Source organism: Girardinichthys multiradiatus, chromosome 13, assembly GCF_021462225.1.
Source record: "Girardinichthys multiradiatus isolate DD_20200921_A chromosome 13, DD_fGirMul_XY1, whole genome shotgun sequence".
Classification (NCBI taxonomy): domain Eukaryota; kingdom Metazoa; phylum Chordata; class Actinopteri; order Cyprinodontiformes; family Goodeidae; genus Girardinichthys; species Girardinichthys multiradiatus.
Window position 1 is genome coordinate 40,793,202 of NC_061806.1, and position 24,029 is coordinate 40,817,230.

The window sequence follows — 24,029 nt, forward strand, 5'->3', positions numbered from 1 at the left end:
CTCTGTCACGGACCTGCAGTTAGACCCCACTGAACGGGTCTTACTAATCTTTGCTGTAAAAACATGACTATCAATAAAATAATTCAGACTAAGGCATTGTGTCTCAGAGCTAAATCATTAAAAGCCTTCATCCAAACAAGTTTCAACTTTAATATCTGTGTTTTTATACCTGAGAAACAGTGAGTGTAATCATGTTTAAGTTTAGCTGCGTTGTGAACGGCACAGACGTGATCTTACCTGTAGTTTTTCAGGAGAAGTGGTTGTTTTTCTTCTGCGTTAAAAGAATTACGAAATGAATAAAAAGTTACTACTTCTCCCAGCTCACTATAAACAGAGGCCCACCCGTATTGATGGACCTTCAGGCTCCCAATACTTCTACTTTATTAGAAGTTAAGAAAAAAGCACTTAAAAGCAGGTGACGGTTTATGGTTACTGTACAACGTAATCACTTTCAGAAATTTATTGCAGATGTTTTTGTCAGAAATTGGGTCAAAAATGGCCGAACAAGTTTTGAATTTAATGTGTTTTCATACCCGATATTTCTCACCGCAGTAGAGCTGAATCTTTCTGGATTATTTTAAAGGGAGATGTGTAGTGTATCCACCATAAATATTTAATAATTTTACTGTCAACCTTAGGAGACATTAAGGGATTGCATTCTTTCATCTCATCTGAGGGAAAACCCACATATTCAGTTACATTAAACTACTGAGAGATGACAGAAAAACCACTTTGGATTCTTTGAACCATATATTCCAATTGTTTATCATCATCTTGCTTTTTATGTCACAAAACCTGACACTTGAATGTGTGTTGTTTTATACCCTCTATGTGGGTTTTATTACGTATGAGTTTATGCCTCCAAGTTTTTCCACAATATCTTTATACAACTTTTGTTAAGTGTGCTTTTGTTTTACACCAATACGTTTTTTTCTGTTTGCATATGTTCAGAGCCACAGCATGATGTTGAGAAGGAGGAGGCTCTTGATGACGAGCAGTTCTGGCACCAGGAGAGGAACTTCATACTGGACCAGGAGGACCCAGATCGCTTACAGATCAAAGAGGAGCAGGGTGAGCTAGAACATCAGCAGATAAAAGAGGAAGAGGATGAACTCTTAATCAGTCACAATGGAGCACAGCTTGTGTTGAAGCAGGAGACAAAGACCTTTATGGTGACTCCTAGTTATGAGGAAAAATACTACATTGAACCAGAATCAAATTGGAACCAAGTCATCTCTCAGGACACTCCTGAAGTTGAGATCCAGGATCAGGAAGGAAGCAGTGATGAAGACTCTGGATCAGAGACGGATGAAGAGCAAATAAAAAATAAGAGGTGTCAGCATAATGACAGTGTTGACAATTCAGAACAAAAAAGTATTTGTTTTTGTGATATTTGTGCTGAATTTATTCCTCGAAATAGTCTCTTGCCTCAACGATTGGAAAATCACACACGGAAAAAGCCTTTCTCATGTCTGACCTGTGGAAAACGTTTTTCTCAAAAAAGTTTCTTGAATAATCATGTGAGAGTTCACACAGGGGAAAGGCCTTTCTCATGTTCAATTTGTGAAAAACGTTTCACTCAAAAAATTCATTTAACTCATCACTCCACAACTCACACGGATGAGAAGCCTTTCTCATGCGGGACCTGTGGGAAAACATTTAGATACAAAAGTAGTTTGAAAATACATGTGAGAATCCACACAGGTGAGAAGCCTTTTCCATGTATGACCTGTGGAAAAAGTTTTAATCAAAAAGGTAATTTGATTTATCACATGAGAATTCACACAGGTGAGATGCCTTTCTCATGTAGCATTTGTGGAAAAGGTTTCACTCAACGAAGTCAGTTACAACTACACATGAGAAGTCACACAGGTGAAAAACCTTTTTTATGTGTAACCTGTGGAAAAAGTTACAGTCAAAAGGGCAATTTAACTTGTCACATGAGAACTCACACAGGAGAGAAGCCTTTTCCATGTTTAACCTGTGGAAAAAGTTTTACTATAAAAAGTCTTTTAAACAAACACCTCAGAACTCACACAGGCGAGAGGCCTTTCTCCTGTTTGACCTGTGGCAAAGGTTTTCTTCAAAAGACTCATTTAACGGATCACATGAGAATTCACACAGGTGATAGGCCTTTTTTGTGTCGGACCTGTGGAAAAAGTTTTCTTCAAAAAACTCATTTAACGGATCACGTGAGAATTCACACAGGTGAGAAGCCTTTCTCATGTGACACTTGTAATAAAACCTTTAGCCTAAAAAGTAATTTGAATCTACACCTGAAAACTCACTTAGGTTAGAAGCCTTTCTCAGGTATCAACTGTATAAAGGTTTCAGTCAAAAATGTCAGGAAACGTTAAGAAACACAAAATCTGACCTTGCACATACATATATTCACATTTATGTAAACACTTGGAATCTTGGAAAAAGTCTTCAAAAAGTTTTTCCAACATTAGATTAAACTCAATTTCCTTAATGCAGTGTTTATAAATATGAAGCTGTTACAATAAAATGTTTACAATATTTTGTAAAATTGTAATAGATTTGAACATGTCAAATTAACTCTCTTTAAAGTGGAACTAAACCCCAAATCCAATTTTTTTACAGATAAACTTTATAAATTCGCCCTTCAAGGTTGCTATCTTTATGTTTTTGTGTAATTTTCTTTACATTTTTTTTATAAACTTGTTTAATTCTGCAACATTTGTCCTAAAATTGTCTTAGTGCTGCCCTCTTTGGGTTGAACGGTGGCTACTGCAGTTAAATTTTCCTATTAGTTCATACAGTACAGCTTTGTACAGGTTTACGTTTAAATGTCTTAAACTGATGAAAAGACAAATTGTTCCCTCTCAAAGCGTAACGCAGGGGACCTTTTTATTCAGAAAACAACTCTGAATACATCGTCATCAAAATCCATAGAATCCCTACATTTGATACAAAAAGGGCTTATATGTACAAAGTCATATCATTATCGTGTATGTGAAAATTCCAACAAATTTTCTCTCATCTCGTGATTTGCGTAAAAGTTTCTGGCACGCTGGACTGTATGTCAGGCTGACCTGGAGCGCTGCAGGGTGTAATCATTATTCCCCTAGCTGGACTGTTTCTGAACAGGCCTACATGCTTGTTTGAAATAACAACTCCATTAATCTTTCCTGTTCCTTACACCAGGAACATTTCCATATCTAAACTGTTCTTGAACTGGGCATCTGTGCTATTTGGGAAATCTGAAGTTGGAATTGTAAACATTGATCATAGCATTTTATGCTTTATCCCTTTGATTATATGCTTTACTTGAGATAATATAAACCTACATGTAACCGTAAACTTTCTGAAAGTTTGTTACTAATTTGAACGTTAGCCCATGTTAGCAATGTTGCTGCTAACATTGCTTTTTCACTCAAACTGGACCCATTCTGTCCTCCGCTGCCTCGGCACCACCAGCTTCGGCCATCACTGAATCAGCGCCTTAAGCCAGCGGATCGAACTGATAAGGCTCTAGTCCTCTGGACTCCATGAAGCCTCTCTTAACCTTCGGTAACAAGGGGCCGAAACATCCTCCATCTCATAAGATCTATTCGTGGCAAAACTACCAGGGTGGCTCTGCTCACTCTTCATGTTTTAATATGTCATATTAAGCTAGGGTCCTCCTGACCAGACCCTCGCTTCCCCACACTTGGCCGTGCCCCTCATTGTCTCTTGGCACTGCCAACTTTAGTAGCATTTTCTATTTTCTAATTTATCTGGGGGTTATGCTTTTACATCGGGTTTAGTTCCTCTTTAAACCTAATGGTCCACCTTCTAAGCTATGTCTCTTGTAGTGCATGTCGTAGACGTTGAGTACACTGCTACCAGCTGATGATATTTAGGCATGTTTTGGAAAGCTCAATTGTTTAATGGCCTTGGTGTTATAACACTTCCCAGACAAATCAGTGGAAAAACCGTTATTGAATTTCTGCGCAGTCAGAGTGAAAATGAATGGAAAGAGATCGAAACGGACCAACAAGCCGACAGACAGAACCAAGATTCTGGTCCAATCAAGTGTGCTAACCAGATTAAGGCGCCGTTTTAAAATTTGGTTGCATTGGTTTTATTAATTGTAATCTTTCCACAAGATAGTTTCTCAAATAACTTAAACAAAACAGACTTTTGCAGTGGCCTAGCCAAAGTCTGGACATCAATCCGGCTTAGATACTGTAGTATGACCTTAAATACACTATTCATACTCGAAAAACCCTCTAAACTGGCCGAATTAAAATATTTCTTCAAGGGAGAGTGGGCCAAAATTCCTCAGTGGTGATGTTATTGCAAACAAGTAGTTCTTAGGTTTATGGGGCAATTACTTGTGTCCTACAGGGGCAGGTTGGCTTTGATAGCTTTTTGTCTCTTAATGAATTAAATCATCATTTGAAAACAGCTTTTTGCATTTACCCAAGTTATCTTATTTCAGTATTTTTTGGTGATGTGTATCATTTAAGTGTGACAAAATGGCAAAAACATAAGAAATCTGTCAGTCATTTGTCATGACTGAGTAGAAATCTGTAAGGGGGGAATGGTAAACGGACTGAACTTATATAGCGCTTTTCCAGTCATACAGACCACTCAAAGCGCTTTACACTAGAGCCACATTCACCCAATCGCACTCACTAACGCTCACACATTCATACACCGATACGCAGATCGGTAGGCAACTTGGGGTTAAGTGCCTTGCCCAGGGGCAAGACATACAGCAGGAGGAAGCTGGAATCGAACCCACAACCTTCCAATTGCAAGACGACTACTCTTCCTACTGAGCCACAGTTGCCTCAAAATATAACATTTCTGTATTCACAACCATATGTATATATTTAGATTTAAATGCCTGTAACCGAATTCAAATTACTTGTTTGCACAGACTTCACTAATAAAGCTGCTTTTAAGAAGCTTCTTAAAGAGCAATCTGCTTTCTGACCCAATTCAAACAGAATGGCTCAGCAGGATCACCTTTATTTCTGCTTGGATTTATTTAGGAGACGGTGGTTCACTGTGGCATTAATTTTATAGTATTTGCGGTAATAATTAATTTAGTTCAGTCTCCGAGAGTTTATCAAGGAACAGTTATCTCCTTCCGAACAAACATTCACATAGTTTAACCTGTTAAGCCCTGAAAGGTTTTAGAGCAATTTCCGCTTGAAATTACATAACTGAAATAAATCAAGTTGTGCTCCACAGTTATAAAGAATAAATGCAAACTTTTGGTGCCTGTGTAAAGGTAAGACATAAAAGATTATTTTATGTGAACCCATTATTGTAGCTGTTACTATGTCTAATTTATTTGTGATTAAACAAAAAAACTTTTATTTTTTTATTTTCGCCAAAATGTTTTCTCTAAATGAAAATTGCAAAACACCATGAAGGAGTGGGTTGTGGCAGAGTCAAAAACTCGGGCCTTGGAGGAGTTCGGTGAGGCCATGGAGAAGAACTACCGGTTGGCCTCGAAGCGATTCTGACAAACCGTTCGGCGCCTCAGGAGGGGGAAGCAGTGCTTCGCCAACACTGTTTATAGTGGGGGTGGGAGGCTGCTGACCTCCACTGGGGACATTATCGGGCGGTGGAAGGAGTACTTCGAGGATCTCCTCAATCCTGCCATCACGCATTCCCTGGTGGAAACGGAGGCTGGGGACTCGGGGTTGGACTCTTTCATCACCCAGGCTGAAGTCACCGAGGTGGTGACACCCAGTCTCTGGATGTTGTGGGGCTGTCATGGTTGACACGCCTCTTCAACATTGCGTGGCAGTCGGGGACAGTGCCTCTGGACTGGCAGACTGGGGTGGAGGTCCCCCTTCATAAGAAGGGTGACCGGAGGGTGTGTTCCAACTACAGGGGGATCACACTCCTCAGCCTCCCTGGTAAGGCCTATGCCAGGGTATTGGAGAGGAGAGTCCTGCCGATAGTCGAACTTCTGCTTCAGGAGGAGCAGTGTGGTTTTCGTCCCAGCCGTGGAACACTGGACCAGCTCTATACCCTCTACAGGGTGCTCGAGGGTTCATGGGAGTTTGCCCAACCGGTTCACATGTGTTTTGTGGACCTGGAGGAAGCATTCAACTGTGTCCCTCGTGATGCCCTGTGGGGGTGCTCCAGGAGTATGGAATCGGGGGCCCTTTATTAGGGGCCATCCGGTCTCTGTACAAGCGGAGCAGGAGTTTGGTCCGCATTGCCGGCACTAAGTCGGACCTGTTCCTGGTGCATGTTGGACTCCGGCAGGGCTTCTCTTTGTCACCGGTCCTGTTCATGACTTTTATGGACAGGATTTGTAGGCTCAGCCAAGGGCCGGAGGGGGTCTGGTTTGGGGACCAGTGGATTTTGTCTCTTCTTTTTGCGGATGACGTGGTCCTGCTGGCCCCCTCTAGCCAAGACCTACAGCATGCGCTGTGGCGGTTCGCAGCCGAGTGTGAAGCGGCTGGGATGAGGATCAGCTTCTCCAAGTCCGAGGCCATGGTACTCGACCGGAAAAGGGTGGCTTGTCCTCTTCAGGTTGGTGGGGAGTTCCTGCCTCAAGTGGAGGAGTTTAAATATCTCGGGGTCTTGTTCACGAGTGAGGGAAGAATGGAGCAGGAGATCGACAGACGGATCGGTGCGGCTGCCACAGTAATGGGGGCACTGTGCCGGTCCGTTGTGGTGAAGAGAGAGCTGAGCCGAAAAGCAAAGCTCTCAATTTACCGGTCGGTCTACGTTCCTACCCTCACCTATGGCCATGAACTTTGGGTCATGACCGAAAGAACGAGATCACGGATACAAGCGGCTGAAATGAGCTTCCTCCGTAGGATCCTTGAGGAGCTCGGAGTAGAGCCGCTGCTCCTCCACATCGGGAGGAGCCAGTTGAGGTGGCTCGGGCATCTATACCGGATGCCTCCTGGACGCCTTCCTTGGGAGGTGTTCCAGGCACGTCCCACCGGGAGGAGGCCCAGGACACGCTGGAGGGACTATGTCTCTCGGCTGGCCTGGGAACACCTTGGGCTCCACCCGGAGGAGCTGGAGGAGGTGTCTGGAGAGAGGGACGTCTGGGCGTCTCTGCTGAGTCTGCTGGCCCCGCGACCCGGTCCCGGATAAAGCGGAAGACGACGAGTACGAGTACCATGAAGGAGCTCACCATTCATCTGCACCTGAGAATCAACATTTATTTATTTAACATTTCTGTGTGTAAATGCATTTTATGATTAGTGTGGAATAATTTTGTCCCTGTTTGGCTTGTCTAGATATATCAGTGTTTTTATTCTTTACTCAGTTTAAACTTATTTTGATGCAAAAAAGCAGAAAACGTTTTGTTTTCGCAAAAAAAATAACTTTCTCACGGATCATTCTGTTGTTGATTGAAATATTACAAAGTCGTCATGAAACAGTCTAGAAGGTGCGTCACCTTGACAATATCATCTGATTCAACTAAAGAAAACAAATCATTAGATGAGGTGAGATGCACATAGATCGTTATTAGTTTATTGTAAAGGCTCTTTTTAACAAGTAGAAAGGTAATAAAATTGATTAAAATAGACAAGAAAGGAGTGCAGACCTCAATGATGGGAAAACCAGGAAATGGTGAGGATAGAAATCTTAGGTATCCAGACACTTGTTGATAGTTAAACAAATAAAAGTGAACATGTAAGGAGCGAAAATATTTGATGTGAGACACCTGAAAAAACACAGAAATGGAGAAAGGTTTGACATAATAATAAATGGCCTAAACTTGTATGGGCAGGAGGCAGGGTACACCCTGGACAGGTCGCCAGTCCATCACAGGGCAACACACAAGCACTCATTCACACACCTAAGGGCAATTTAGAGAGATTAATTAACCTAACTGGCATGTCTTTGCACTGTGGGAGGAAGCCGGAGGACCCGGAGAGAACCCACACATGCACGGGGAGAACATGCAAACTCCATGCAGAAAGACCCCTGGCTGGGAGTACGAACCCAGGACCTTCTTGCTACAAGGCAACAGTCCTACCAACTGCACCACCGTGGAGCCCCAATAAAATATACATAAAATGTAAAAAGGTGGAGTTCTGTGGAGTTGGATTTTAAAAAAAAGGTTCTCGCCCATAGACTGCTGGAGATAGGCACCAACTCCCCCGCGACCCACTATGGAATAAGCGGTAGAAAATGACTGACTGACTGACTGTAAAAAGGTGCTAAATAAAAATGATGGCACTGTGGTGGTGAATATTGTGCAGCCTGCTAAAGACTTAAAGCCAACAAAAGGGCAACAGAAATAGGAAAAACGTAAATATATATCAGAGGACATTTATACTCTCAGTTCAGAAACTTGCGAGGAAAGAAATTAAGTTGATCCAAACACCTAATACAGACAAATCATATGAAGGGTGGAAAAAATAAAATAAAAGATCAAATGACCATGAAAAAAATGTTATTTATGGTTAACATAATAAATTTCTCTGCAACAGACAGAAATAAAAAACTGAAAATGTTAGGAATATTGTCAAAGCTGCTGAAATATATCTTAGGGTTAAATGGTTACAATTAGAGGTAGTGGAGGAAACGTTAGAAATGTTCATCAGCGTGGCAGTCATTCTGCAGGGAAAATATTTAAATGTACCAGCCAGATTTACTACTACTAATAATACTTATACTACTAATAATAACAAGAATAATGCTGTGTTTAAAAAGTAAAAGGAAAGGAATATGGAATAAGATTTTGTTCAATTCATTTAACATGGAGCTCTCCTATCCAGTAGGTGGCGGTAAAAACACTACAGTCTGAAGAAGAAGAAGACAGGCAGCCGATCCAAACGAGAAGCTAGCATTGTTAGCTTTTATATGGAGTTACTTTGGACACGGTTATTCTCTGTGAGTTAAATTTTTAAGTATCTTAAAACTTTTATAAATATACCATAATATTGTCTTTTGTTCAGCCTCAGAGAGAGTTTGTCAACGAGCAGTTAACTCCTCCAGAAGAAACATTCACTGAGTTTAAAGAAATAATCATCAAGATGGATGATCAGCGCAGACTGCTGGATTTCACCCGAACCCCACAGATAATCTTACACCGAATAGGTATGAAACACCAGCGACACTAACGTTTTACTGATAGGATTGGGATTGGATTATCTGTATGTCAGCCTGATTTAAAGCAGTCCTAGAACTGGAACTGCACCAAAATCAAGGATCAGTACAGGGTTTAAAATGTCTTAAAGTCAGGGTTCGGTGTGTTCAAATCAAGGAAACATTAAACATTTTCTGACAAGGATTTAATTTTATAGCTCTGTTCTACCGTTTCAAAAAGAGGCCAGTAGAGAACTGACAGAAGATTTAGTTTGATTTTGGAAACTCATGAAATTATTATACAAGAAATGACTTTAAAAGAGTTTGGGTTGTCTAGGAATAATTGAATAAGACTGTGGTGAGATGTTATAGTGATTAAATCATTTTGGACTTGTTTAGATATTGAATTAATCCAGTTGTATTTTAATGTCGACGTGCACCTCATGGGAAAACTCCTCTCAACATAATACGAGTGTGTAGTCACATATCTTCTGCTAAAAAGCCTTTAGTACTTAAGCTCTTTTTCTTCATACCATTGATGTCATCCTGACATCATTTCAAGTGAGAAAATTAAATTCAGTATAGAGTGATCAACGTACCTTATTGCTGTTGGAAACACTTTGACATGCAGCGTTGATTTGGTTCACCTTTCTTTCCTCTTTGTTACTACAGTTTAATTACAAACTGTTCTGTTTCCAGATAGATAGATAGTTAGATAGTTAGTTAGTTCTCAAACACGGCTTTTCTGTGGAGTTGGATTTAAAGGGTTTACCGTGGAACGCAGAGTTGCCCACATAAATGTTCAGTTAGAAAACACGTCTGCCGATTATTATTTCAGAAAACGTAACTTTATGGGAAAATGATTTATTGGTGTCTCATTTTTTAAATGATCTATACACTCAATGTTTTTACTCTATATTTGGAAATTTGATGACTCAGTATGTTTCAAAGTGTTTTATATAAATAAAGTTATTAAATAGTGTGCCTTTCCTTTTTTTCTTATTGCCTGTCTAGATGTCCTACAGGAATATGTTTGTAAGGAGGAGGCTCTCGCTGACCAGCAGGTCTGTAACCAGGAGAAGAACTCCATTTTTGACGAGGAGGAACCTGAACCTCAGCAGATAAAAGAGGAGCAGGTTGAGCTAGAACATCTCCAGATAAAAGAGGAAGAGAAGGAACTTTGGATCAGTCAAGATGAAGAGCAGCTTGGGCTGAAGCGGGAGAAAGAAACCTTTGTGGTGACTCCTACTAATGATGAAATATTTCACATTGAACCAGAAGCAAACTGGAACCAATTCAGCTCTCAGGACTCTCCTGAAATTGAGAACCAGGATCAGGGAGAGAAAAATCCTGAAGTCTCAGGATCAAAGACAGATGAAGAGCAAATGCTAAATAAGAGACATCAGAAAACCAGACACCATAACAACAATTCACAACAAAAAGGGCACAAGAAAACTCACAGAGATAAGACACTTTACTTTTGTGAAATGTGTGATAAAGGTTTTTCTCTAAATAAAAACTTGACTGCACACATGAGAATTCACACAGGAGAGAGGCCTTTCTCATGTAAAACTTGTGGCACATGTTTTACCAAAAAATCCAATTTAACTCGTCACTTAAAAACTCACACAGGTGAGAAACCTTTTCCATGTAACGCGTGTAAAAAAACGTTCAGTCTAAAAAGAGATTTGGTGAAACACATGAGAATTCACACAGGTGAGAGGCCTTTTCTGTGTATGGCCTGTGGAAAAAGTTTCAGGTTAAAATTTATTTTAACTGAACACATAAGAACTCACACTGGTGAGAGGCCTTTTCCATGTGGTGGATGTAAAAAGACGTTCAGCCTCAAAAGAAACTTGGTCAAACACATGAGAATTCACACAGTTGAAAAGCCTTTTCCATCTTTCACTTATGGAAAACGTCTTAAATCTAAAGGCAATTCCAAAACAATGCTGAGAATTCACACTGATGAAAAGCCTTTGTCTTGTTAAACTTGTGGCAAAGCTTTTACTTAAAAGAGAAGTGTTTTCCATGTTTGACCTGTTCAAAATGTTTTACCTCCGATATTTAAATAAAGACCTGAGAATCCACAAAGATGAAATGCTTTTCTTGTGTATGAACTGCTTAAAAACGTTTTGGATCAACTGACACAAGTTAGAAGCCTTTCTGGTGTGTAAACTTGGGAATATGTTTTATGCTGAGATTACATTAAAACTCAGGTTTACGGTATTTTTCCTGTCAGGTTTGTGGAAAGTAGTAGCAGTAAACTGACAGCCGAGTAGGTGAAATCTTGTAGATTTTGTACAATTCTTAGATATTGGGGGTCTTAATGAGTCTGTAATTCATCATCAAATACAGGTCCTAAAACACCAGTATAAAAGGTTTGTCTTGAACAAAACTATATAAAAAAAACTTTAGCTGTCATTTGTTTAAAAGTCAATCATTTTTAATCAGTTTGTTCAGGTTTACAAAATGCTTTTACTCATAAAAAACTAAAAAGGTGTGAATTCTGCTACCAACCAGTTCTCAAGATTAGTTTTTTTTTCTTTGTGTTTCCATGTTCAGTAGTTGGGGATCTTAACATTTTGTCTTTCAGAGAAGATTCCTGTACAGCATTTTTTACACTCGTGTGTAGTGTTATATATTCAGTTTTCCATCTTGTTTAGTTGATAAACCCAACAATGATACAGTGGAGCAGAAAAAGTTGTTTATATGGACAAATTATGAAATTAGTTCCTTCTAATTTTGTGATGTTTTAATTTTTTTTTTCTGTCGTATAAAAAAAAATAAAACAAAAATAGCCTATATTACATTTTCTCTGTTTGAAACTAAAATATTGCCGGTCATCTTCGGTGGTTTCAGATAAGCTATAAGCTAACACAGATCGATGTATTATGTTTACGGGGCTTTTTCTGCCTCAGTGACTCAGGTCAGAGTCAAGTCTCATGAACAAAACAAAAAAATATCCTTTGGAAATGGTCACGTAATGAACTGAAGAAGAGTAAAAAAGCGCTTCCGTCAAAAGAGAAACTTTGAAAGATCTGGAGAAGTTTGATCAAGACATTTAACAGGAATTTGGCTTTTAGGGGTGGTTTAAAACCTTTAAAGAGTGAATTATGTTTAAGATCTGAACATGCAACAGAAGCACTAATATAATCAGTATATTATTAGTAAAGTAAAAGAAGATACTGTGATCCTAAACAAAAAAAATTATGTTTTACTTATGGAAAAAAATAGAGATTCTTGTGAAAGCTGTTGAAAAATATCCTTGAGAAAAATAGTTGGAGGAGCAGTGGAAAACATTTCAAGTTGGGAATCTCAGCTCATAGTCACAAGCTGTTTACTCAGCTTACCAATAACCATTTTGCTTCGAAAATCTGAAATGTTGCAGAAATATAAAGAAACCGAATAGTTTGTGTATACAGGTCCTTCTCAAAATATTAGCATATTGTGATTAAGTTCATTATTTTCCATAATGTCATGATGAAAATTTAACATTCATATATTTTAGATTCATTGCACACTAACTGAAATATTTCAGGTCTTTTATTGTCTTAATACGGATGATTTTGGCATACAGCTCATGAAAACCCAAAATTCCTATCTCACAAAATTAGCATATTTCATCCAACCAATAAAAGAAAAGTGTTTTTAATACAAAAAAATGTCAACCTTCAAATAATCATGTACAGTTATGCACTCAATACTTGGTCGGGAATCCTTTGGCAGAAATGACTGCTTCAATGCGGCGTGGCATGGAGGCAATCAGCCTGTGGCACTGCTGAGGTCTTATGGAGGCCCAGGATGCTTCGATAGCGGCCTTTAGCTCATCCAGAGTGTTGGGTCTTGAGTCTCTCAACGTTCTCTTCACAATATCCCACAGATTCTCTATGGGGTTCAGGTCAGGAGAGTTGGCAGGCCAATTGAGCACAGTGATACCATGGTCAGTAAACCATTTACCAGTGGTTTTGGCACTGTGAGCAGGTGCCAGGTCGTGCTGAAAAATGAAATCTTCATCTCCATAAAGCTTTTCAGCAGATGGAAGCATGAAGTGCTCCAAAATCTCCTGATAGCTAGCTGCATTGACCCTGCCCTTGATAAAACACAGTGGACCAACACCAGCAGCTGACACGGCACCCCAGACCATCACTGACTGTGGGTTCTTGACACTGGACTTCTGGCATTTTGGCATTTCCTTCTCCCCAGTCTTCCTCCAGACTCTGGCACCTTGATTTCCGAATGACATGCAGAATTTGCTTTCATCCGAAAAAAGTACTTTGGACCACTGAGCAACAGTCCAGTGCTGCTTCTCTGTAGCCCAGGTCAGGCGCTTCTGCCGCTGTTTCTGGTTTAAAAGTGGCTTGACCTGGGGAATGCAGCACCTGTAGTCCATTTCCTGCACACGCCTGTGCACGGTGGCTCTGGATGTTTCTACTCCAGACTCAGTCCACTGCTTCCGCAGGTCCCCCAAGGTCTGGAATCGGCCCTTCTCCACAATCTTCCTCAGGGTCCGGTCACCTCTTCTCGTTGTGCAGCGTTTTCTGCCACACTTTTTCCTTCCCACAGACTTCCCACTGAGGTGCCTTGATACAGCACTCTGGGAACAGCCTATTCGTTCAGAAATTTCTTTCTGTGTCTTACCCTCTTGCTTGAGGGTGTCAATAGTGGCCTTCTGGACAGCAGTCAGGTCGGCAGTCTTACCCATGATTGGGGTTTTGAGTGATGAACCAGGCTGGGAGTTTTAAAGGCCTCAGGAATCTTTTGCAGGTGTTTAGAGTTAACTCGTTGATTCAGATGATTAGGTTCATAGCTCGTTTAGAGACCCTTTTAATGATATGCTAATTTTGTGAGATAGGAATTTTGGGTTTTCATGAGCTGTATGCCAAAATCATCCGTATTAAGACAATAAAAGACCTGAAATATTTCAGTTAGTGTGCAATGAATCTAAAATATATGAATGTTAAATTTTCATCATGACATTATGGAAAATAATGAACTTTATCACAATATGCTAATATTTTGAGAAGGACTTGTAGTTCAATACTTCATCTATTGACCTACACTCCAATCCACTAGGTGGTGGTAATGTGTCCATTCACCCAATAACAAAACACCAATAGAAGAAAAACGAACCGTTAGCAGCCGGGTTTTCTTTTGTCATTTTGGAGACGGGTTTTCTCTGTGAGCTGAATATGTGAGTGTCTGCAGTAAAGATGTCTTCTCCTCAGCCTCAGAGGGAGTTTGTCAGCGATCAGTTAACTCCTGGTGATGAAGAGTTTGAAGAAGTCATCGTGAAATCAGAGGAAGAGCTCGATGATCAGCCCAGTCTGCTGGATTTCACCCGAAGAGGTATTAAAATGGACGCGTCGATGCTAAAGTTTTGTGCTTTTTCTTTGTACTCGGAAGTCGTCTTTTCTAGGTTTTCCCTGAAAGTCGGAGCTCGCCTAGCTACCCCGAGATCAGCATCCAATATGGCCGCGCGCAAAAATATTATACTGAAGGTTGCATGTATGAAGTACAGTCACTTCTGAAAGTAACTGTATCACTTCTGAAAGTAACTGTATCACTTCTGAAAGTAACTGTATTAGTAGAGATTGGTGAAGTAAATTCGGCTGCTGGTGTTCTCGCCGCAAACCGTTCCGTTTTACTGTTTGCGTACCCGACTTTTTCATTACGAAAAGGAGACGAGCTCCTCGGTACGTTTTGGCCTGCGATCAAGCTAGCTGACGTTCTTATCAACATTTCGCTGCGTTTATAATTTCTGTATTACGGCAGAAGAGATGCGTGGGAGCAGCTACTGCTGTAAAGATGCAGCTGAAGGTGAAGATAGTCTGTTCTTGACCTCCACATTGGCCATCATGCTTAAGGAGTTTGATGACAAAAGATCCGAAATATTAAAGCATAACTGTTCAAACAGGAATGTTAAGTTTGGACATGCTTTCAGTGTGCCAAAACCTTTGACCCGTAGAGTAGTTGTTACTAATTGCTGTACAAAATGCTTATAAATGTACTCTAGTACTCACAAAATGGTTGATAGACAGAGCTAATGCCATTGTTGGATATTAAATCTTATTTCCAGCATCTGTGAAGTCTTGTTGGATTCTGCTTTACGTTGATATTTACTACTTATTAGGTTGTCACGATAAAAACATTTCAAACTCAATACTGATACTAAGAAAAATATTCAATATGCATACCATTTTTCAATACAGCGGCAACATTTGTTTTGAGGGCCCAGGATTCTTTGTAGTTAAAAGAAAATATATGTTTAATTACAATATGTCAATGTTTTAATTATTTAGAGCATGACCAGTAAGTAGTGGACTATTCAGACCTTGTGTAGAAAAATATAATTTAAGTATGACTTTTCAGTTTGGTTAAACAATAGATAAGATCATATCCTTTATGGAAGTATGTACCTTTGATTCAGTCTTGCAAATATTTTTGCTTAATTATATTTGCTTGTCTTTAGTGTTCCCATGTGTTCTTCCTTTTGCCTTCAATTTACTGTTGATACAAACACATTTTACGACAGAGGGACAAATGTTTATTATACATAACAAAAAATCCATGTTTGCTTCAAAACAAACTTGCATCTGGCGCATATAAAACACATTTTTTACAGTGTAAATAAGGATCTGGTCAATGCAAATGTATTCCTCAGCAGTGCTGTATAATTATGTGTTTCTGATCATTTTGTCAATTGTTATGGATGTATGATTCTGTGGCCTTTTCTAATCATCTCTTATTTACTTTAGTGATCAACTACAGCAACAGTACAGGTTCCTACAGGTTCCTACTTGCTTCTGCTCTGATTGTCAGCCTCCGTCTGGCTCCACCATAACCTCATTTATCATTAGCCCCCAATGCCTTCGCAACTAAACAGAGGAGTAATGGAGGGGGCACACATCTTTGTTTCGTACCATAGTAGAACGGAGCCAAAAGAAGACTGACAGAACACTGTCATTGGGCTTTCCATGTCCATGAAGCTAATAATTAAACAGATAGAGTTGGTGTTCGGTCGTCTGGTAGGTCTACTTCACTGTTGCAGGTCCAGAGGATTTACTGACCTTTTTGTGGCACCAGTGGCCTTTATTTCACAGTACACTGACTGGAAATGGGCAGAAAGAGAGAAGAGGGAAAGACATGTAGCAAAGGTCACAGGGTCAGAAATCGACCCCTAGACTTATAGCCTCTTTATGTGGTGCTGACAGCATTGAAAGTAAAGTAGGAATATTTTGCCCACCAAGAGCACAACCTCATAAATTAAGCTGTATTCTGGACTTTCTAACTTTTCAAGGAAGGAGTTTTGAAAGATTTTTTACCCTCGCTACACAAAGAAGGAATGAGAGCTTAGCTTCCAGCACGTAGCATTACTCAAATCCTCACCATATTACAAGTTCTCTGTTTAACTTCTTGTTCGTGGTTGTGGATCGTCTGCTTATGCTTGGCAGGACAGCCAAAACAATAAAACATGTCTGATGTCGTTCGACAAATACCTTTCTTGTAGCATCAGGTAGCGATGAGCGATGTGGGCTTAAAAGTTTATGACAATATTTTGTGGTATTTTATTTCAATAAATGATGATAAGAATCATTTTAAAATTCAATGCAGTTCTTTGGTAATAAATTGTTTTCTTGTGAGTGCTCATCACTGCAGTCAAAGCCCTGCAATCACAATTAATGACATGCTCTTAAGTGTGATTCCTTCACTGCTGCATGGGTGATAAAACAGCCCCGTGAGAGACCAGCATCTAATCCCAGTTTATTGGAATTAAAACCATAAAAATGGCAAATTCTGTGGTCTTTCCTTTAAAAAAAACCCATCAACCCATAAAACCAGTTTGGGATAAACCTGAAAGTCTAAAAGTAGATGTAAAATCTCTAAATAAGATGCAGGGGGGTGTCCAACAGGGTGAGTGAGACTGAAGGCGGTCCAGTTCATATGAGACCATGCCAGACAGAAAATAAACCACCATTCTCTGAATTATTTTACACACATGGAGGTGAGTGCTACCAGTCTAAAATCTTTCAGCTCTTAAGCATTGTCGATTCGCTCCACTAGGTTAGATATCTAGAGTTGAAGAGGTTTTAAAACCGCTCAGTGAGCCCTCTGCCTCGCTGAGCTGAGCGGTCCTTGAGCGTTAGTGAGGTGGCTAAGGATTGGATGGGTCCGTTTGCCCACTGTGTTGCTACTGGTGCACCAGACAAAGATTGTGATTCAGTTTCTCCTGAAAGGAGGCCAGATCTGAGCAATTGAACAGTTGCAGGTTCTGTGGTCATATTTAATCCTTGCCATGCCACCCTTGCATTGCCAGAAGTAAGCTTCTGTTCATCCTTTTTCCTGTAATTGTTTTAGGTTTTCTTTGAACCAAGCACGTTTTCATTAGTTTTGTTATCCACTTTTTGTGGTTTGGATGGATTATAATCTGCTTGGTGGGAGCATCCTCACAGAATAAAAATAACTAGTTAAAACATCTCTTAGTTTGGTAAAATCCTCACTGCAGTCATTAAAACCCAAATCCCAATCAGTCTGCTCAAAGCACTCGCTCAGTGACTCGCCTGTGACGGTATTCTAGACTGTGATGAAGTTCGTAACTTCGACCTGCATTTCGGCAGCAGCAGAATGACTTTGTGTTCCGAGCATCCAAGAGGTAGCTGTGGGTTAAATATGTGCGCGCGCGCTTGGGATATTGCCATAATACAGATCTAGCAAAATGTCCATTCTGATTCTCCAAAGTGGGGAGATAGATGGTTATGTTGCATGTATTAAAATCCTTCACCAGTCTGCTCTCATGTAAGACTGAGAGCTCTGTTATAGCTGAAGTCTTTATTTCATAGAGAGCGGATGTTTAACAGTTATTGCAGGGATAAGGAGCCAACAGTCTGTTCTGTATCCCTCCTCTTTATCCTCTTTTCCATCGTATTTGTTTCCTCTTCTCTCTACAAATCCATTCCAATGGTATGTTATGGAGTTGAAGGAGATTTAGTTGCTAAAACATCTTTACAACAATGGCTAAATATCTTCAAGTAGGCATTTCCCCACTGTAGAGGCTTTGACTAATGCCATAAAGAAAAAGATCATGTACCTCAGAATTTCAAGCTCCGCCCCTGCTGAGGTGGGTCAGCCAGGTTGAAAATGAAACCGTTAATTTTTGTTACAGACTTGTTTTTAAAATCGGTTAAACCTGACATTTTAACTAGAGTTTCTGCACTTCATTTGTCCACTGCATCAGAGTTTATCCAGCATTAAGAAAGTTCAGTACTTTTCAGAGCATGTTATTAAAGTCTTCTTTCGTTTTACACATGGGTCGGTTTGACATCTTCATAGTATGATAACTTGAATAAAATGGTATTAACACAAACATTTAAACAAAAGTTCAATCTTATTTATTATCTTATTTCGTATTAAAACAAAAAGCAACACTTATAACATAATATTTATTATAAGTGATATAATAATGTCTGTGACATTTATTTCTTGTTTTTATTAAGAAAACGATGAGAATATTGACAGTGAGCCATTTCATACTCAACACAGTTAAAGTTTTTTTTAAATTTAATCTAGAATTAAATAAAATTTGAGTCCGTTTGCTAAAACTGGAGGTAATTTAAAACAAGTTTTAAAGAATTGTGAACTGTTTGAATTCAATAGCAGCATCTAAGGTCCTATTGTTGTTCTGCTCCTCGTTGAGTAGCTTTGAAAGCTAATATTGGCTGAACTCAATCAGCTAGCCTGCTCTCTTCCTGACAGGCATATTGTTCTAAAAGCTTGGCAAATAAATGTTTCTTTCTAAAGAACGTTAGGGGTGGCATCCTTTAGTTTCCAGCCCTTAACTTTCCAAGGAGCTGGCTGTGTTTCTGTAAGGGAATGAGCGTGAGTGGTGTGGTTATAGGGGCCACTCCGCTCCAAACCCGTCTCACTCTAGAAAATGTTCTGGCCTGTGAAACCATAGGACCCGTGGGATGGAAAACACACTGAGACCAGTAACTGTCCCATTCCTTTCTCTTTTGCTTATAAGTTTAAGCCTTTTTTCTGTTCGCCTGTCCAGACCTCCACCAGAATGACGTTTGGAAGGAGGAGGCTCTCGCTGACCATCAGCGCCGTACCCAGATGAGGAACTCCGGTTTGAATCAGGAGGAGCCAGAACTTCTGCAGATGAAAGAGGAGCAGGTTGAATTTGGACATCTGCAGATAAAAGAGGAGGAGATGGATTTCCTCATCAGTCATGATGAAGAGCAGCTTGTGCTGAAGGAAGAATCGGATGAGGAACGCTTTAACCCTGAGCCAGAACCAAACTGGTACCGACTCGTCTCCCCGGACTCTCCTGAAACTGATAACCAGGATCAGGAAGGAAGCAATTTGGACAACTTGGGGTCTAAGATTTATGAAGAGCAAATTCTAAATGAGCAGGATCAGACAACCAGACAGCATAACCAGTATTCTGAAAGCTCACAACAAGAAGTACACAGTGTTCACAAAGATAAGAAACATTATTCTTGTAAAATGTGTGATAAAAGCTTTTCTCAAAATAGTAACCTGACTATCCACATGAGAAGTCACACAGGGGAGAGGCCTTTCTCATGTAAGACCTGTGGCAAAGGTTTTACCACAAAATCTAATTTAACCCTTCACCTGAGAACTCACACAGGTGAAAAGCCTTTTCCATGCGTGACCTGTGGAAAAAGCTTCAGTCTAAAATGTATTTTAACTGAGCACATTAGAACCCACACAGGGGAGAAGCCTTTTCCATGTTTGGCCTGTGAAAAAAGTTTCCCCTCAAAAAACCATTTGAATAAGCATCTCAGAATTCACACGGGTGAGCGGCCTTTCTCATGTACGACATGCGGAAAAAGGTTCAGTCTTAAGTGTAATTTAACTGAACACATGAGAACTCATACAGGTGAGAAGCCTTTTCAGTGTCTGGCCTGTGAAAAAAGTTTTAACTCTAAAAATCATTTGAATAAGCACCTGAGAATCCACACAGGCGAGAGGCCTTTTGCGTGCATGATCTGTGGAAAACGGTTCGCTCAGAAAAGTTGTTTAACGGATCATATGAGAACTCATACAGGTGAGAAGCCCTTTCTTTGTCAGATGTGTAATAAAGCCTTCAGCCTAAGAAATAGTTTTAATAACCACATGAGAACCCATACAGGCGAAAAGCCTTTTTCATGCGATACTTGTAGAAGAACGTTCAGTTTAAAGAGCCGTTTGAATAGACACATGAGATCTCACACAGGCGAGAAACCTTTTACATGTAATGCATGTACAAAAACATACAGCCTGAAAAGTAGTTTGACTAAACACATGAAGACTCACGTAGACTAGAAGCACTTCTTCTAAATGAGGTGAAGAATGATGTTAGCAAGATGGAAACTCCGAACGTTTAATGCTCTTTTGCTTGTCAACTTTGTGGAAAATAGTCACGTTCATTTGACTTGAAATCTTGCAGATAACAATTTGACTTTTTTTAATGCTTAGATTTTGGGGTTAATTGTTAAACTAAAGTCTGAAAAGGCCAGTGTAAAAAGCTTTGTTCTGACAGCAAAACTAGATTAAAACTGTTTTTGTCATTTGTTCAAATTTATAAAGGATTGTTCCCTGTTAAAACATTTGTTTGGGCAAAAACAACTCAAAACATGTTAGAAAATCACCCACTTTATAAGCTTTACCTTTGAACTTTAAGGGGATTCAAGAGGAAGTTTTACTACCATCTAATTTCCATGCAGCAAAGTTTCTATCCTCATGCTCATCGTTGGCCAGTTGCAAACTTCTGACGTTAAAAGAGGATTCCTATTCCACCTCTTTGGGTTTCCATCTTTTTCAGTTGATAAATCCAGCACTGACAGGGGTTGGATAATGAAACTGAAACACCTGGTTTTAGACCACAATAATTTATTAGTATGGTGTAGGACCTCCAATACAGCATCAATTCGTCTTGGGAATGACATATACAAGTCCTGCACAGTGGTCAGAGGGATTTTAAGCCATTCTTCTTGCAGGATAGTGGCCAGGTCACTACGTGATACTGGTGGAGGAAAACGTTTCCTGACTCGCTCCTCCAAAACACCCCAAAGTGGCTCAATAATATTTAGATCTGGTGACTGTGCAGGCCATGGGAGATGTTCAACTTCACTTTCATGTTCATCAAACCAATCTTTCACCAGTCTTGCTGTGTGTATTGGTGCATTGTCATCCTGATACACAGCATCACCTTCAGGATACAATGTTTGAACCATTGGATGCACATGGTCCTCAAGAATGGTTCGGTAGTCCTTGGCAGTGACGCGCCCATCTAGCACAAGTATTGGGCCAAGGGAATGCCATGATATGGCAGCCCAAACCATCACTGATCCACCTCCATGCTTCACTCTGGGCATGCAACAGTCTGGGTGGTACGCTTCTTTGGGGCTTCTCCACACCTTAACTCTCCCGGATGTGGGGAAAACAGTAAAGGTGGACTCATCAGAGAACAATACATGTTTCACATTGTCCACAGCCCAAGATTTGCGCTCCTTGCACCATTGAAACCGACGTTTGGCATTGGCATGAGTGACCAAAGGTTTGGCTATAGCAGCCCGGCCGTGTATATTGACCCTGTGGAGCTCCTGATGGACAGTTCTGGTGGAAACAGGAGAGTTGAGGTGCACATTTAATTCTGCCGTGATTTGGGCAGCCGTGGTTTTATGTTTTTCGGATACAATCCGGGTTAGCACCCGAACATCCCTTTCAGACAGCTTCCTCTTGCGTCCACAGTTAATCCTGTTGGATGTGGTTCTTCCTTCTTGGTGGTATGCTGACATTACCATGGATACCGTGGCTCTTGATACATCACAAAGACTTGCTGTCTTGGTCACAGATGCGCCAGCAAGACGTGCATCAACAATTTGTCCTCTTTTAAACTCTGGTATGTCACCCATAATGTTGTGTGCATTTCAATATTTTGAGCAAAACTGTGCTCTTACCCTGCTAATTGAACCTTCACACTCTGCTCTTACTGGTGCAATGTGCAATCAATGAAGACTGGCTACCAGGCTGGTCCAATTTAGCCATGATACCTCCCACACTAAAATGACAGGTGTTTCAGTTTCATTGTCCAACCTCTGTACATCTGAATAAAAGTTAACACCTAAAAACTATCAGTTGTAATGGACAAGAGCAATGTCATTGTATTTCTGCTTTGTATTTATTGTAATCACGGACTCCAGGTAATGAGTTTTTCCAGCTACTGGAGGAAAAGGAAAGAAATTCATTATATTCATCTCGATAACATATTATTTACAAAAATTCTGGGCAATAAAAACGATAATTTGTTGCCTCTTTATGGCTAAACCCGAAAATCTTAAAGTCCTTCTAAAACATTTCCTCCTGCATTTAACATCAAACATCATCAAATTCATGCCTTGCATAGAGCACGGTGCTTGTTTTTATTGCAGTACTGCTCTATTGATATTGCATGCACTAATACTGCAGTAATATTCATTTTGCAGTAGAAGATTTAAACCTAAATATTCCATAGGTATGTATGGACTTAACTTCACAGAAGGGGACCTTTTTTAGAACCTAAAATCAGACGGATTAAATACATTTAGTAAATATTGTATGTTAGATCAACATGTGAGACGAGCACTTGTAATATTTACAGATGGAGCAAAGAAACCAGAAACATACATGAGGAGGTGAGGTGGGAGTACAAGCAAACATGTTTTATGTTCAGAACCTGTTTCTGCTTTGGTGACTTTAATGTTTGTCCATTTCACTCTGTCCTGATTGTAAAGTTTATTATAGGAAGAAAACACAAGAAGTGAGTAAAATAACACATTGAGTTGTTGTGGCATTATAGATAGCCAGAAAACTGACTTTTTACAGGTATGTCCATACATATAGGCACACCTTTCACTCTTCAGACCTTGAAGATTAGACTGTTACACCATATCCAAATGTAAGGTTTACAACTATGAAGCTATTAGGATGAACTGTTTACTGTACATGTAATTACATGTCAAATAAAACTTTGAATAAATTTGATTTTTCTGCTAGTTTAGAATGAACATTTTCTTTACTTCAGGAATGTCAGTAACCTTTAATTAGACTTCTGTTTCCAATCAGTGAAATGATTGCAGTGAAACTCTGTCAATCTTAAAAGGAAAACAGAAGAGTTTGAAGCTACACCTGGCCTGACTCTGTGTCTACCTGTGACACCTTTCTGGAGAGGGGAATTATCCGAGCTTCTGCTGGTAACAACTTAATGCTCACCTTCTACAGATGATCCACATGGCCCTGTCTTTTAGTGTTTAACCCTTTCTCTCTTCTAGACATGGCTACTGACTGAGCTTCTATGCTGATTAACTCTATGTTCTCTCTCTCATACTCTAAACTTGAAAACTGGCTCAGAGTTCATCTGTTCTTTCTTTCTAGATGAAACGACTAAAGGAGCTACATCCATTAACATTTACTTTTCCTTCCCATAGAAAGGACTCCTGGTTGTGAATTGGCGCTATATAAATAAAACTGCTGGAGATAGGCACCAGCTCCCCCGCGACCCACTATGGAATAAGCGGTAGAAAATGACTGACTGACTGACTTGAATTGAAAATGTATCCATCCATTGTCTCCATTCTCACTCTCCAGGAAGCTGGAGGTACCTTAAGTTGAACCCAAGCCTCCACTGGAAGAACATGCAAACTCCATGCAGAAAGACCCCAGGCTGGGATTTCAACCCAGGACCTTCTTGCTGCAAGGCAACAGTGCTGCCAACTGCACCAGATTGGGTTGTTCCAGAATTCAATATTAGAGTAAGGAAAAGGCTCATTAACAACCTTTCAGTATACACAAGAGATATGGTGGCAATTCTGTTATTACTCCAATGGATTATAGAGACCAGACCATTACAATCAATCACTTCTTCAGATTCGAGTCCATTAGCACGAATAACAGCTCATGTTCCGCCTTCCATACCAGTAGGTGGCGGTAAGGCGGTATTTCGTTACTTGCCA

General features: G+C 40.0%; 2 protein-coding genes and 1 long non-coding RNA gene across 9 annotated transcripts in view; 2 read left to right on the forward strand and 1 right to left on the reverse strand.

Annotated features, from left to right (window-relative positions):
• Nucleotides 1-11,127, forward strand: part of LOC124879072 (zinc finger protein OZF-like) — a 28,275-nt gene extending 17,148 nt beyond the window's left edge. For 2 of the 7 annotated variants that reach the window (XR_007040945.1, XM_047383376.1), the window contains 3 exons: nt 952-1,071; nt 8,904-9,045; nt 10,048-11,127. Coding sequence is in view for 4 of the 7 variants with exons in the window: in XM_047383376.1 (XP_047239332.1) it covers nt 952-1,071; nt 8,904-9,045; nt 10,048-11,024 (1,239 nt within the window). In the remaining 3 variants the exon portion in view is untranslated. Of the gene's footprint in view, nt 1-951; nt 4,414-8,723; nt 9,046-10,047 lie in introns of those variants that run through there. The other 5 variants (XM_047383378.1, XM_047383377.1, XR_007040944.1 and 2 more) reach the window with 4 other exon arrangements.
• Nucleotides 959-14,305, reverse strand: LOC124879088. Its single transcript, XR_007040951.1, has 3 exons — nt 14,167-14,305; nt 1,166-1,293; nt 959-1,076 (listed from the first exon to the last, which is right to left on the reverse strand). It is a non-coding gene; the product is annotated as an uncharacterized LOC124879088 (long non-coding RNA).
• Nucleotides 14,247-20,610, forward strand: LOC124879078 (gastrula zinc finger protein XlCGF57.1-like). The gene is made up of 2 exons (XM_047383386.1): nt 14,247-14,382; nt 19,085-20,610. The coding sequence occupies exons 1-2, from the start codon at nt 14,247-14,249 to the stop codon at nt 20,359-20,361; spliced, it is 1,413 nt and encodes a 470-aa protein (XP_047239342.1). The 3' UTR covers nt 20,362-20,610.
• The last annotated feature ends 3,419 nt before the right edge of the window (nt 20,611-24,029 follow it).